The 12206-nt window shown below is 61.5% G+C and overlaps 6 protein-coding genes across 6 annotated transcripts; 3 read left to right on the plus strand and 3 right to left on the minus strand.

Moving 5' to 3' along the window:
* Window positions 1–428: 428 nt before the first annotated feature.
* On the plus strand, window positions 429–3141 carry RHTO_02211 (uncharacterized protein; the record flags this gene model as incomplete). The annotated part of the gene is made up of 6 exons (XM_016415889.1): window positions 429–1685; window positions 1745–1876; window positions 1931–2019; window positions 2142–2432; window positions 2493–2851; window positions 2921–3141. The coding sequence occupies 6 exons, from the start codon at window positions 429–431 to the stop codon at window positions 3139–3141; spliced, it is 2349 nt and encodes a 782-aa protein (XP_016272134.1).
* A 510-nt stretch (window positions 3142–3651) lies between these two features.
* On the plus strand, window positions 3652–5186 carry RHTO_02212 (S-adenosylmethionine-dependent methyltransferase; the record flags this gene model as incomplete). Its single annotated transcript, XM_016415890.1, has 2 exons — window positions 3652–4054; window positions 4111–5186. The coding sequence occupies 2 exons, from the start codon at window positions 3652–3654 to the stop codon at window positions 5184–5186; spliced, it is 1479 nt and encodes a 492-aa protein (XP_016272098.1).
* A 478-nt stretch (window positions 5187–5664) lies between these two features.
* RHTO_02213 (Afadin/alpha-actinin-binding family protein) lies at window positions 5665–7955 on the plus strand (the record flags this gene model as incomplete). Its single annotated transcript, XM_016415891.1, has 5 exons — window positions 5665–6056; window positions 6114–6219; window positions 6279–6731; window positions 6810–7138; window positions 7250–7955. The coding sequence occupies 5 exons, from the start codon at window positions 5665–5667 to the stop codon at window positions 7953–7955; spliced, it is 1986 nt and encodes a 661-aa protein (XP_016272162.1).
* A 114-nt stretch (window positions 7956–8069) lies between these two features.
* RHTO_02214 (zinc finger, MYND-type protein) lies at window positions 8070–8912 on the minus strand (the record flags this gene model as incomplete). The annotated part of the gene is made up of 2 exons (XM_016415892.1): window positions 8070–8732; window positions 8793–8912. The coding sequence occupies 2 exons, from the start codon at window positions 8910–8912 to the stop codon at window positions 8070–8072; spliced, it is 783 nt and encodes a 260-aa protein (XP_016272054.1).
* A 488-nt stretch (window positions 8913–9400) lies between these two features.
* On the minus strand, window positions 9401–10385 carry RHTO_02215 (zinc finger, MYND-type protein; the record flags this gene model as incomplete). The annotated part of the gene is made up of 3 exons (XM_016415893.1): window positions 9401–9895; window positions 9957–10205; window positions 10266–10385. 3 exons carry the CDS (start codon window positions 10383–10385, stop codon window positions 9401–9403), a joined length of 864 nt encoding a protein of 287 aa, XP_016272070.1.
* Window positions 10386–10871: 486 nt separating this feature from the next.
* Window positions 10872–11866, minus strand: RHTO_02216 (zinc finger, MYND-type protein; the record flags this gene model as incomplete). Its single annotated transcript, XM_016415894.1, has 3 exons — window positions 10872–11360; window positions 11417–11686; window positions 11747–11866. The coding sequence occupies 3 exons, from the start codon at window positions 11864–11866 to the stop codon at window positions 10872–10874; spliced, it is 879 nt and encodes a 292-aa protein (XP_016272009.1).
* Between the last annotated feature and the right edge of the window lie 340 nt (window positions 11867–12206).

Here is a 12206-nt window from a genome sequence, read left to right on the forward strand (position 1 = left end):
GCAGCGGAGGTTGCTTCCTTCGCAACTCGTCTCCCTTCCGCTCGCTGTCTCTCCTTCGCTCTTCTTCCTTCTCGAAAGTGTGCGCAGGTTCTGTCTGATAGCTTAAAGCCCTCGAACCAGCCATATGAAGCGTGACCCCTTCTCTCGACCTCTGCCCTTCTTCCTGCTCCGCGTCGCTCCTCCTCCTTCGCTACCCATAGCCACACGCAAACGGTTCGTGCTTGCGCGCAACGACTGCTCACTGCTCACGGCACGTCTGAATGGACCCGCGCTCCCCGCCCAGCTTTCGCGCCGCTCAGACCGCCGCGTCCTTTGCTTTGTCCTCCCGATCGGTCTCGTTCTCCTCGCTCACTCGCTCGTGCTGCTGGCTGTGACTCGTGCTAGATCTCACTAGCCGTCTGCATCCGACGCGGGCGTCGACCCGTCAGATGCGCCCTCGCTCGCCCCGTTCTCGCCAACGCTCCTTCATCACATCTCCATTCTCACTCGCTGCGGTCCTCGCCACCCTTGCCTGCCTCGCCAGCGCCTCAGCAGCTCCTTTACTTGACGCCAGAAACGCGACAGCCCTGTATTCGGCGCAAAGCTCGACCCAGGCTTCCTCGTCTGCCCAAACAAGCGCCTCGAGCGCGACTCTTCCTCTCATTGGTCTGAATGCGACGGTGACGCTTGACGGTAATGTTGGAGTGGGTGCAGGCTTTGCGGTAGAGACAGGAGCGGCGCGCCCGGCGAAGACGGGAGGATTGGCGGTAATCCCGACAGCAGCAGCCAACGCGACTGTCGCGAGAAGTGCGACGACGGGTCGTCTGCAGGCCGTGCAGACGGCGTCGAGGAACGGTACGGTGTCGTCGCCAGTCGGGACCGGTAGGCATCGCCCGACCCTCATCGCCTCGACCGGCGCCGCGAACTCCTCCCTCCCTTCCTCCACACACTCTCTACCCGACTCTACGGTCACCGCCACCGCGAAGCTCACTTCTACCGCACACAACTCGACGCGTACACTCGCGCCCTCCCGCAATTCTACGCACTCTCTTTCCGCTTCGGCCAACTCGACTGCCACGTCCACCAGGATCGCTTCGAACACCGGTCGCAATTCGACCAGCGTCACCACCTCGCGTTCCTCTACTTCTCATCAAAAGTCGACCACCACCGAGCCGGCCTCTACAAGTCGAACGACTTCCGCACACCGCGCTCCACCCGTCTCAACGCACAAACCGTCTCTCACTTCGACTCGCTCTGCCGCCTCCGATGCATCTCCGACACGACCGTCAAAGCCGCAGGCGACTCGATACGGAGATGCGCCTGCGAAGGGATGCAAGAAGCCGCCCTCGACCTTTGCCGGTACAAGCGCAGGGTTCGCCTCGCTGTGCCAAGTCCGGTACTGCGATGCGCAACCGACGCGGAACATGGCTTGGAGCGGCGTTGATGGCGACGTGACGCGGACCGAGATCGAGACTGCGCTGGGCATGCTCAAGCAGCTGGAACCGCTCTGGGCGAATGGGCAAGATAACGTCCTCTCGACGGGCTATCTCGGTCAGGCGGCGCACGATGCGGGATTGTTGTACGAGGTTACGGGCGACATCCGCGCGCTCGATGTCAGCATCCAGGTCGCCGACAATATCCTCGCCCTTCAGAACGCGAACACGCCCGGCGGCGGTGTGACCATCTGGACCGGCGCAAAGGACAGCGTGCGCTACCTCACCCATGCTCTTCATCGCGGATCCTAGCTGATGGCTTCGCTCGACAGGTCTGGCCGCCTGGGAACTTGAACCCGCCCGAAGGCCAGCTCGTCTACGCCGGCTGCGAGCAGGGCTTGATCGTCGGCAACATGGTGCAGGCCGCCAACTATATCCTCAAGTCTCCCTGCCTGTGGAACAAGGTGCGCAATCGCTGGTTTGCTATCGCTACTTATCGCTGACACGCTCTCTTGCAGGTCCCGCCCGTCTTTCAAGGCCCAACGGTCTTCAACGAGTCAGCAACGTACTACGACCGAGCCCTCGCGTACATCAAGGCCGCCGACGAGTGCGTTCGTCTCGCATCTTCGTACTGCGCTCCTTGCAACGGCCGTCGCCTGCGCTCCTTGCAACGGCCGTCGCCTGCGCTCCTTGCGATAGCCGTACTGACGCCCCTTTGACCGCCTGCAGCACCTACGAAAGCTTCTTCTTCCGCTTCCTCGACTCGAACCTCTCGATCATCCAGCCAAACGACCCACGCTGGGACCTGACGGGCGACAGTCGCAAATCCGGCACGCCTATGCCGTGGAACCGCCGCATGCTCGTCCTGCACGGGTACATCCAGCTCGCGATCGCGCACGAGTCGCCCGCCGTGTTCGACGCGAAGAAGACGGCGTTGTACGATACCATCGTCAAGCGGAACGTGATGGACTTTCTGATGGCGCTCAACGAGAAGAAGTCGGTCGTCAACGGCAAGATGACGTGAGTCGCTGAGCTTTGCATTTTGAGATCGTCGAACTCGAGCTGACGATGGTGCGCAAGGTTCAACTGGGACTACTCGGCGGGCGAGGAAGGCCACACGGAGGAGAGTCAGGGAATCCACGCTTTTTATGATGTGCTAGGCTCGTGGCGCGCCTGGCAGCGCAACAGTGCAGTCTTCGGCCTGTCGAACTACATCGGCTACACCTTCGCCAATACCTTCGAGAACACGATCTCGTTGGGCAACGGTTCTTTCGCCGGCCTCGTCACAGGCGACTCCAGCAAGAAGGCCTACACCGTCAACCAGCTGTATGCCGGCTGGTCGTTCTACGCGCTTTGGCTGCCGGAGTGGTTCAAGACGGTTGCCGAAGCGAATGTCGCCTCCGGCTTCCAAGGTCGTACTTGGCTGGCTATTCCGCTTCGTAAGTTTCACTTTCTCTGTCAGTACAGGTGGAGTGGACCGGGACTGACGCTATCTTCGCGCCCGACAGTTTGGACGAAGCACGCCGTCGCCATCAACGACATGACCTTCTGGTCCGGGCTCTTCTCGAGCGGCTTTGGCGTGGTCGTCGGCACGGAGTCAACCTCTTCGCGAGGTTCATCAGCAAGCGGAGTGCACTCGGCCTCGCCTCGTGTCGCCGCCACCCCTGCGACCGCAGCTCTCGCCTCTCTCGTCCTCCTCGCCGCTGCGATTCTTCTCCAGGCGATGTAGGCAACTCGTCGAGCCCTCACTCTCGGTTGTACGATTATCACTTCACGCCGACAGACCCTCTTTGCATCCTCTATCTTCCGTTCGTCCCCTATCAGCGCAGTGATAGACTCCCCTCGTTCGTTCTTCGTCCCCGCAGGATAGATCCGCAGCTTTACATTGCACCTTTGCACCTTCTGATTTGGCTGGAGGGCTATTAAGACTAGCCTGGCATGGGTCCGCTTGGCTTCGCTCGGCCTTCGCAAGAACAGAGGAGGAGCAGCTCGCGACAACGCCTCCTGAAGAGCCCAGTGTTCGTGCACGCTCAGACAGCGTCAGTAGCGTCGTAGCGTCTCTGTCAGCTGACCAAACAACTTTGATAAGCGAGTCAAAGGCGAGAATTCGTCCACCACGCTCGGGCAGGAGTCGGCGAACACACGTTCGCGTCCACCACTTCACTCTGCGCTCAGACCGCTTGTCAGACCTTGCTAGCTACCTTACACTTGCTCAAGGACGCCGACGACTGCCCGCCAGATGCCCGTCCTCGTCCGACGTCCCTCCCTCCCCTCATCAGTTCTGCCGAAACTCGGGCGGTCGTTGACCAACTCGGACCTCTCGTCGGACAAGCTCCTCTCGCTTATCGAGCACCTGCGCCTACTCTACGCACCGGCAGACGACCGCGCACACCCGACAGAGGAGGAGGCGCACGAGGCGCCCTTCTCGCACGAGGTTGAGGAGGATGACACCGTCGATCCGCTGTGGGCGCAGGACGCCTTCGAGCGGACATGGACGGTCAACTGGCTGAACATGGTGGTACGGAGAGGGGAGGACTGGATTCAGGAGGCGCAGGATGAGGGGAACGACGCCGAGAAGCAGCTGCGGGTACGAATCGTTGACGAGGCGGCTGGACTCGTCTCGCTCTTGACTGCGACTTCGGGTGCGTGCAGCGCTTCATCGCGACCATCTTGACATGCTGACGTTGCCTGCGAGCAGAGGGCGGCGCCATCCTTCGACCTCTTCTCCTACCCACCTGTCCTCCCGACGCGGAAACACAGACCGAACCGCTCCTGATCACCCTGAACGACGCTCTCCCCTCTTCTCTCGACCCTACATCCGTCGGCCTCCAGTCTTGGGGGTCGTCCATCATCCTCGCGCGCATGATCGCTCTCGACCCGATCGGTTTCGGGCTGGGCGTGCCGAACCACCGCGCTCTCGAGCTGGGCGCAGGAACTGGCCTCCTGAGTCTCGTCTGGAAGGGCATGAGCGAGCGCCTCGGCGCGCCGTGCGAGGTCTTTGCGACAGACTACCACGACGGCGTCCTCGAGAACCTGCGACGGAATGTCGAGGCCAATTCGGCTGCCATCACGCCCGTCCAGTCTCCCGCCGCCTCCCCGCCCCTCAAGCCTTCAGCATACTCTTCCTCGTCTTCTCTCGCCTCTTCGAACTCGTCTCTCCCCGTCCAGGCGCACAAGCTCGACTGGTCCGCTGTCCACTCTTCCCGCTCATTTGCCTCCGCCAATCCCGGTCAGCCGATGGAGATCAGCATGCCTCCGCCCTTCGACAAGCCGTTCCACACCCTTCTGGCTGCCGACGTCGTCTACGGCCCAACTCATGCTTCGTGGCTCAAGAGCTGCGTCGAGCAGTTCCTCGTCAAGCCTGATGCGGTCGAGCAGAAGGAGGCGGTCAACAAGCTGCCAGAGGAAATGGCGAGTCTCTCGCTCGGGGACGCGAAGATGCCTCTTCCCGAGCGACCGGCGCTGCACTCGACCGAATCAGCCGCAGCTGTCGAGTCGACCCCCACGCATGTCGCTACAACTACCACGACAAGCACGGAGCCGACCGCCGTCTTCCGCCCGGCCTTCCACCTCATCGTCCCGCTCCGCCCTACACACGCCGAGGCGATCGCGAGCATCAAGGAAGTCTTTCCGAAGAAGGAGGACCTGCCTGAGCGGAAAGAGGGCGAGCCGTGGCGCGTCGCAGTTGAGACGATTACCGAGATTGAGCGGGTGCAGGGGGTCGGACGCGCGGACGAGGAGAACTACAGGCTCTACCGAATCGGGTGGTGCTGAGCGCCGCTCCTTTTCCATAGCCTCGCCTCGCCGTCGACATCTACCTAGCGACTCTTGCATGTCATACCTAGACGACTCTGCTGTTGTACAAGCCTGACCATCCATTCGCGTTTCCTGCAACTTGCGAACATTGCGACGACTCATTCGTTCTGAGACTTGGCCGCGTTCTGTCTGCTGTTACCTGCTTTCTCCCCTAGCACAGGGTTTTACAAGCCTTACGACCGTCGCAGACCAGCTGTACGCGGATTGACTTGCGCGCTGAAGTCGGCGGAGAGGCTTCACTTCGACCACTCGCTATCGCTCGCTCGTTGGTGTGCTGAGACCGACAAGAAGACTTTTCGGACGCATAGCTATCGTGCACAAGCGGCCTGCACGCCCACGACGCCTTCCCACCAACTCACTCCCCTCACTCAACTTCATCACCAAACACCGTCTCGCCCTTCGAACATCGGCTTCGCAGGTGCATACGACCGCAGCAATGGACGTACAGAGCCTGCTGAACGCCACCTCTACTGAGGACTCGCTCTCAGCGCTGTCGACACAGCTCGTCTCTCTCGGCTACCTCTCCCGACCGCTCGACCTCTCCACCCTCTTCCTCGCCCCTCCAACCCCCTCAAACGCGTCATCCAAGGCTCTCAAGAAACACCACGACTTGTTGATCCTCCAAGCGCGCGCGAGGGAACAGATTGCAAAGTGTTTGTGGGGGATGCTGGAGCAGCGGCGGGCGGAGAGGGGGACTATCGAGGCGCTTTTGTCGAGGGAGGCGAGCGCTGCGGAGGAGGCAGAGAGGGAGAAGAACGCGGCTGATCGGGCAAGGAAGGAGCGCGAGGTGTTGGGCAAGGAACTCGAGGCGGAGAAGGCCAGGGCGAAGTGCGTCTCCCGTATGCTTGCCATCTGCGTCCGTGGCTAACGTGACTTGGTGCGTAGGGACGCGGAGCAGAAGCTGAAGGTCGAGCAGGAGCGGCACCGGCATGCGCGGGAGGAACTGGCCAAGACGAAGAATGCGTTGCAGTTTGTCAGGACGCAGGCGCAGGTTCGTTCCTCGAAATGCACGCCATCTTGCCTCGGAGCTTACACGCCATTCCTCCGCAGCACGAATCGAAGCGGCGCGAAGCCGAAGTCCAGTCCCTTCACCAGCGACTGCAGAAGCTCACGACCGCTCCTGCCTCGTCCGCCTCCGACTCTGCCTTCACTCGCTTCGTCGTCTTGAACGGAGCAGCAAGCGGATCGTCCTCGTCGCCCCTCACCACGACGTTCGGCGGCCGTGCATCCCGCCTCCCCGCCCGCTCACCCACCCCAACGTCCGCTGCATCCTCAACCGCCGCCGCAGCTCTCGAAGCTGAGCTCGACCTCCTCCGCACGACTCTCGACGACCGCCTATCCGAGTGCGAGCATTTGGCGGATGAGAACAAGGACTTGCGGACGTTCGTTGGCGAGGTGGAGGAATGGGCTGAAGGAGTGCTGGAAACGGACGAGATGCTCAAGTTGAGGCAGGCCGGCGAGGAAGGGGACGAGATCCGTGGCGTACTCGATACGGGTGACGAGGTGCGTCGCCTACCTGTCTCGCTTGGAGCCGAGCTGAGCGTTCGGCTGCCGGCACTGACTCGTCGCTCCCTGCTGCAGTCTTTCCACATCCCTTCGCCTCACCTCGCCCTTCCCGTCCCCACTCTCACAACCGCCCTCCACCGCAAGCTCTACGCCATCCGCCTCGGCCTTTCCACCCTCAACTCCGCCGCCTCGTCCGCCGTGTCCACCCTGCGCGAAGAACTCGAAGGCGAGATCGAGCGGTTGAACGAGGAGGTCGAAGAGGAGGTCCGACGGCGCGAGGAGGTCGAGAAGGAGAGGGAGGAGGCGAAGGAACAGGTTAGGATGGGTGAGCGGTTGGTGCAGGAGTGGGCGGACAAGGCGCATGAGGAGAAGAGGCGGAGGTTGACGCGCGCGCCCGAATCGGAGTGAGTCGGACTACTTCAATGCTCGGCTTGTCTCGCTTTCAAAGGGGACATTTTGCCGGGGCTTGTGCTTGCCTGGTCGCGGACTCGCTGACGACTCTCTTTCTCCACCAGCGATGAGCTTCCTCCCGAGATCGAAGCATCTATGGCCGTCGAGAAGCAGAAGCGTCTAGCTCGCAAGACCGGCAAGACGGTGTCTCCCGTCGAGACCGCTGTCGACGCCCCGGCCAAGACGTCCTCAGCGCCTCGACCTTCTGCACCCTCTGCTCACGTCGCCGCCTTTCTCTCGGATCTCGGTCTTGACACGCCGGCCGTCGAGGAAAGTAAGGGCGCGCTGAAGAGCGAGAAGGTGCGGAGCGGGACTGCGAAGGAGCAGGCCGCCGACAAGACGCGAGTGCGCGTGTCGAGCGAACGACGGGCGGAGAAGGAGCGAGAAGTGGACGCCGAGATGCCGCCTCCTTCCAAGCCGACTCGCCGAACCTCGTCCTCTCGCCCCGCAACGTCCGCTCCGGCTGCGCCGATTTCTCGCTCGACTACGACGAACTCGACAAGCGCCGCCGGCACGTCGAGCGCCCTCGCCGACATCCTTTCTCTCGCCACCTCGCCGCCCGTCTCGTCAGAGCCTCTCGTCTCTATCAAGTCGGCGATTCCCTCGAAGGATAAGGAGCGCGCGCGGACCGTCCTCTCTTCGTCGCGAATGGCCAACACGGATGTCGGACGAGCAACGGGCGGAGAGAAGGAGCAGGATCGGGTAGCGGCGAAGAAGCAGGCGCTGCTCGAGAGGGCGCGGAGTGTGAGCGGCAGGAGTGCAAGGTCGTAGACGTCGATGACTCTCCCTTATCGTGCACGACGGCCTCTCGAGATATCTCTGTTGTATGTAACGCGCTATCCGAACGCAGGGCCGGACGGGAGTATTGCTGGGAAAGGCGCGACTCTACAAAGTGCAGATGAATTTCGTCACTTCATCAGTCTCCTCGTTGTGAACGCACTCGAACTTGAGTCTAATCGAGCAGATCCTGAGGACGTTCTTCCTCAGAGTGGCGAGGAAGTCGGAGATGTCGCTGTGGCGGATGGAGATGAACCGCAGGGTACCGTTCAGGAGCTGAGAGAGTGCGGCGGGGATCAAGCTGTCTTCGTATGCCGGCGGACGCTCCTTTGCATTCTTGTGACCGATCAAGGCGTGGAGGACGAAGGCGTGGTGGTAGACGACATTCCGGAGAGGTTGCAGGGAGACGAAATCTTGCGATCCGGGCACGTACTTCTTGATGTCGAAGAGCAGCGCTGAAGCAAAGCACGCAGGCATTGACTGCACCTCCTGAAGCTCCTGCACGTCCTGCATGTCTTCCGCAGCCAAGAGGTCGACCGCAGAACCGCTGTAGATCATCGCGCAAGTAGCCTCCGTAATGTCAGCGTACTGCGTCTCCGAGAGCGCATTCAAGGTCTGCCTCGTGCTGTTGAAAAGTTCGGCTTGTCTCCCAGTCCCGTCACACACTTCCCAGAGGATCTGCTGCCAGGTCTGGCTTCCTCGCAGGTTGGTGCCAACGGGCATCACCTTGGCTGCGTCAGGACCGCAGAGGCGTCGATGGTTCTTCCAGGCCTGCAAGAGAGTCTTGTCCAGTCATTCGTACCGATCGGAAAGGGAAAGACGGGCACGGACGAGCTTCTGGTGTTCCGGCGAGCAGAAGAAGAGGTCGAATCCGCCGCGGGCACACGCCTGACAATGCTTCGTGGTCGGCTGGCCGCACACGCAGCATTTCGAGGGTTCTTGAGTCGACATGGCTAGTCACGAAGCGGTCGCAGGGGATGAGACTGGCGGTAGAGCGGTCGAGGGGAGGAGGAACTGATGAAGGGCTGGCGAGGTGAGGGCAACGTGCGAGCATGTGCAAGCCAAGGACACGCTGTAGAAGTCGTCAGCAAACTCAGCGCAGACGCTCTCGGCGAGCCTAGCGAAGCTAGACTGTATTGGCGGAGCGAGAGGACTTCAAGACCCCCATCGCGGACGTCGACCGCGGTGAAGCGCTATCTTCGCCCGAGCCAGCTAGTTGCCAGTGCTGCTTGGCGCTGTGAACACATCGACGAGGCAAGGCGTTTTGACAACGGCCCTTGACAGCCTGCCGCCGCTTGCTTTGCTCGCGTGGGTCCATGGTGCAGCGCGAGTGGTCGTTGACAAGATCATTGCGGGTAGTACACAACAGCATTGACTGGAAAAGATGGCGCGATAGGCCGGGAATGCGGTGAAGGAAGGCGGACGGCGAGCACACTCGGTCAGTCGGCGTAACGAAGCGTGAATCCGCAGCCGCCCGGGCAAGGAACCATGCGGTACGGACGCCTGGTTAAGGTCGAGATACGGCTGATGAAGAAGTGCGTCACGAAGTTGAGATCGGCGTGCGAGGTGAACGACCTGACCTCCGCAAGCATGTCGACAAGCTGTTCGAATTCGCGACAGATCCAGGCGTCGGGAATGCTCGACTCATTGGCTCGCTGGGCTCGGGAAATCGTTATCAGGACGAGCAACTGATGATTGATGCGGCTGACGCGGCGCATGTCGGCTTCGGTGCTGATCAAGGGCTTACGCTGGCCAGCCCAGGTTGCGAGGCGAGCGATTTGTGACCAAATCGTATGCTGATAGATGTCACCAGTCGATGAGCCGGCGAAATTTTCGAGGTGGAGCAGCAGCGAACTGCGCGCCTTCGTGAGGAGCAAGTAGCGGGAGTCGTGGTCGGTGACAGAGGCGGGATTGCGAAGCAGAGGGACTATTCTCTGCGCAGTGTCTCGATCCAATGTTAGTGACTTATGTCTTACGAAGGCATGGCGTGCCCACCTGTTCGAACGAGCCTGCAGGCATTCGCGCCCACTGCTCCAAGGTCTCTGCAATTGTTGTCAGGCCGGTTGCAGTCGTTGAGCCGACTTGCTGAGAGATTCGCAGGATCTCCGGAGGGAAAGCGGCCATTGGCATAGGACGCTCGGTTCGTGCATAGCGGAGCAAGCCTTGAAGCTCTTCCTCGGTGAGAGGCGGAGGAGCGAAAGGGTGAGCGTTCGGCCCGCAGACCTGCTTGTGGTGCTTCCAGACCTGCGCAAGAGCCGGCCGGTGAGCTCTCTGTACTCGTTGAGAGGAAATACGCGGACTCACAAGCTTCTGGTGTTCCGGCGAGCAGAAGAAGAGGTCGATCCCGCTCTTTGCGCACGCCTGGCAACGCTTTGTGGTCGGCGCGCCGCAGACGCAGCACTTTGAGGGTTCCTCAGTCGACATGGCTGGTCTCGAAGCGGTCGCAGGGGATGAGACTGGCGGTAGAGCGGTCGAGGCGGGCGAGAACTGATGAGGAGCTGGTGAGGCGACGGCGGCGTGGGAGCGTGAGCGACGCCGGATGCCCTCTCAGCAGCGGTCACCAGGGTCAGCGCCGGCGTTCTCAGCGATCCCAGCGGAGCGAGACCGAGTTGGCGCATGGCGAGGATCTCGAGGTCCTCCGTGCGAGATGGCTGCGTCGCATCGAAGCGTGCCGGCTGTCGATGATGCTCTTTCCGGGCACTCCGAAACGGTTTATGCCTGCGGAAGGATGCGGGAGAACAAGCGGAGCTTTCGGGAGCGGCTGGCTCTGCTCGCATCCAGCGCTTTCGCGGAAAAGGGGCATGAGGCGATCAGTACATGTGTGTGGGATTACAGCTTCAGACGAGATTGAGGGAGGGTGCCTGCGGCGTACGTGCGTCGAGGCGACGGAGCGAAATGGGCGAAGCTCGTTCAGTCGGGGTAACGAAGCGTGGGTCCCCTGCCGCCCGGCTTGGGCACAGCGATGTATGAGCGATCAGCCAGGGTCGCAGTACGACTCCTGTAGTGGTTGGTCATGTAGTGGAGCGCCTGGATCGACTCGAATGGCTTGATGTCCGCGTGCAGATCGACGACGTGTTCGAAGGAGCGGAGAATCCAGGCATCAGGAATGGCCGAGTCGTCGGCGTGCTTGATGCGGGCAAGCGTGACCAGAATGAGCAGGTGGTGGTTGATCTGGCTCAGGAGGCGCATCTCGGCGTCGTTGTCGGCAGTGCCCAGCCAGCCGCCGGCAAAAGCACCCAGTCGAGCGACTTGGGCCCAGATCGTGTGTACGTAGACGTCGCCAGTACCGCCGACGAAACCTTCGAGGTGCTGAAGGAGGAAGGAGCGAGCCTTCGTCAGACCCGTGTAGCGTGAGCGACGAGGGATATCGACAGGATTGCGGAGGTTCGGGAGGATGCGCTGTCCAATACGAGGCGTGAGTCCATCTAGGAGGAGACACGCAATGGGTCACGCACCGTCTCAAAAGAGCCAGGCGGCCCGCCCGCGTAGTTCTCCATCAAGTCGGCAATGGTAACGGAGCCTTTCGCGGCGATCGCGCCAAGCTGTTGCATAGCCGCACCATGCCGTGGCAGCGCACTCAGGAGAGAAGGAGGAAATGCATCAAGCGACACGGTGCGAGCCTCCCGAGCGTGGGTGAGCAAGGCGCAGGCTTCCTCATCGGTGAGAGCCCGCGGGCAAAAAGGGTCAGCGTTTGGCCCGCAGACTTGCTTGTGGTGCTTCCAGACCTGCGTAAGAGCCGGGCGGTGAGCTCGCTGTACTCGTTGAGACGAAAGACGCGGACACACAAGCTTCTGGTGTTCCGGCGAGCAGAAGAAGAGGTCGATCCCGCTCTTTGCGCACGCCTGACAACGCTTCGTGGTCGGCTGGCCGCACACGCAGCATTTCGGGAGTTCCTGAGTCGACATGGCTGGTCTCGAAGCGGTCGCAGGGGATGAGACTGGCGTTCGAGCGGTCGAGGCGAGGAAGAACTGATGAGGAGCTGGTGAGGCGACGGCGGCGTGGGAGAGCTTGCGAAAGGCAGCAGACGTGACGAAGCAGTATAGAAAGCGCTTGAGAGCGTTAAAGCGCGAGTCCTAGGCGAGTTCGCGGGGGTGAATTGAGAGGAAGAGAGGCAAGGTCGTGGACGCTCCTCTCAACGAGTTTGGGTGCCAGAGTTTTCTGCAAGCATACTCGCCTCTCGTCCGGGAAGTCTCAAAGTGCGTCTCCATTGCGTGCGGAAGCGAAAGGAGCCTTGACTCGATGCCT

The sequence above is a fragment of the Rhodotorula toruloides genome, assembly GCF_000320785.1.
Source record: "Rhodotorula toruloides NP11 unplaced genomic scaffold Scaffold17, whole genome shotgun sequence".
Taxonomy (NCBI): Eukaryota; Fungi; Basidiomycota; class Microbotryomycetes; order Sporidiobolales; family Sporidiobolaceae; genus Rhodotorula; species Rhodotorula toruloides.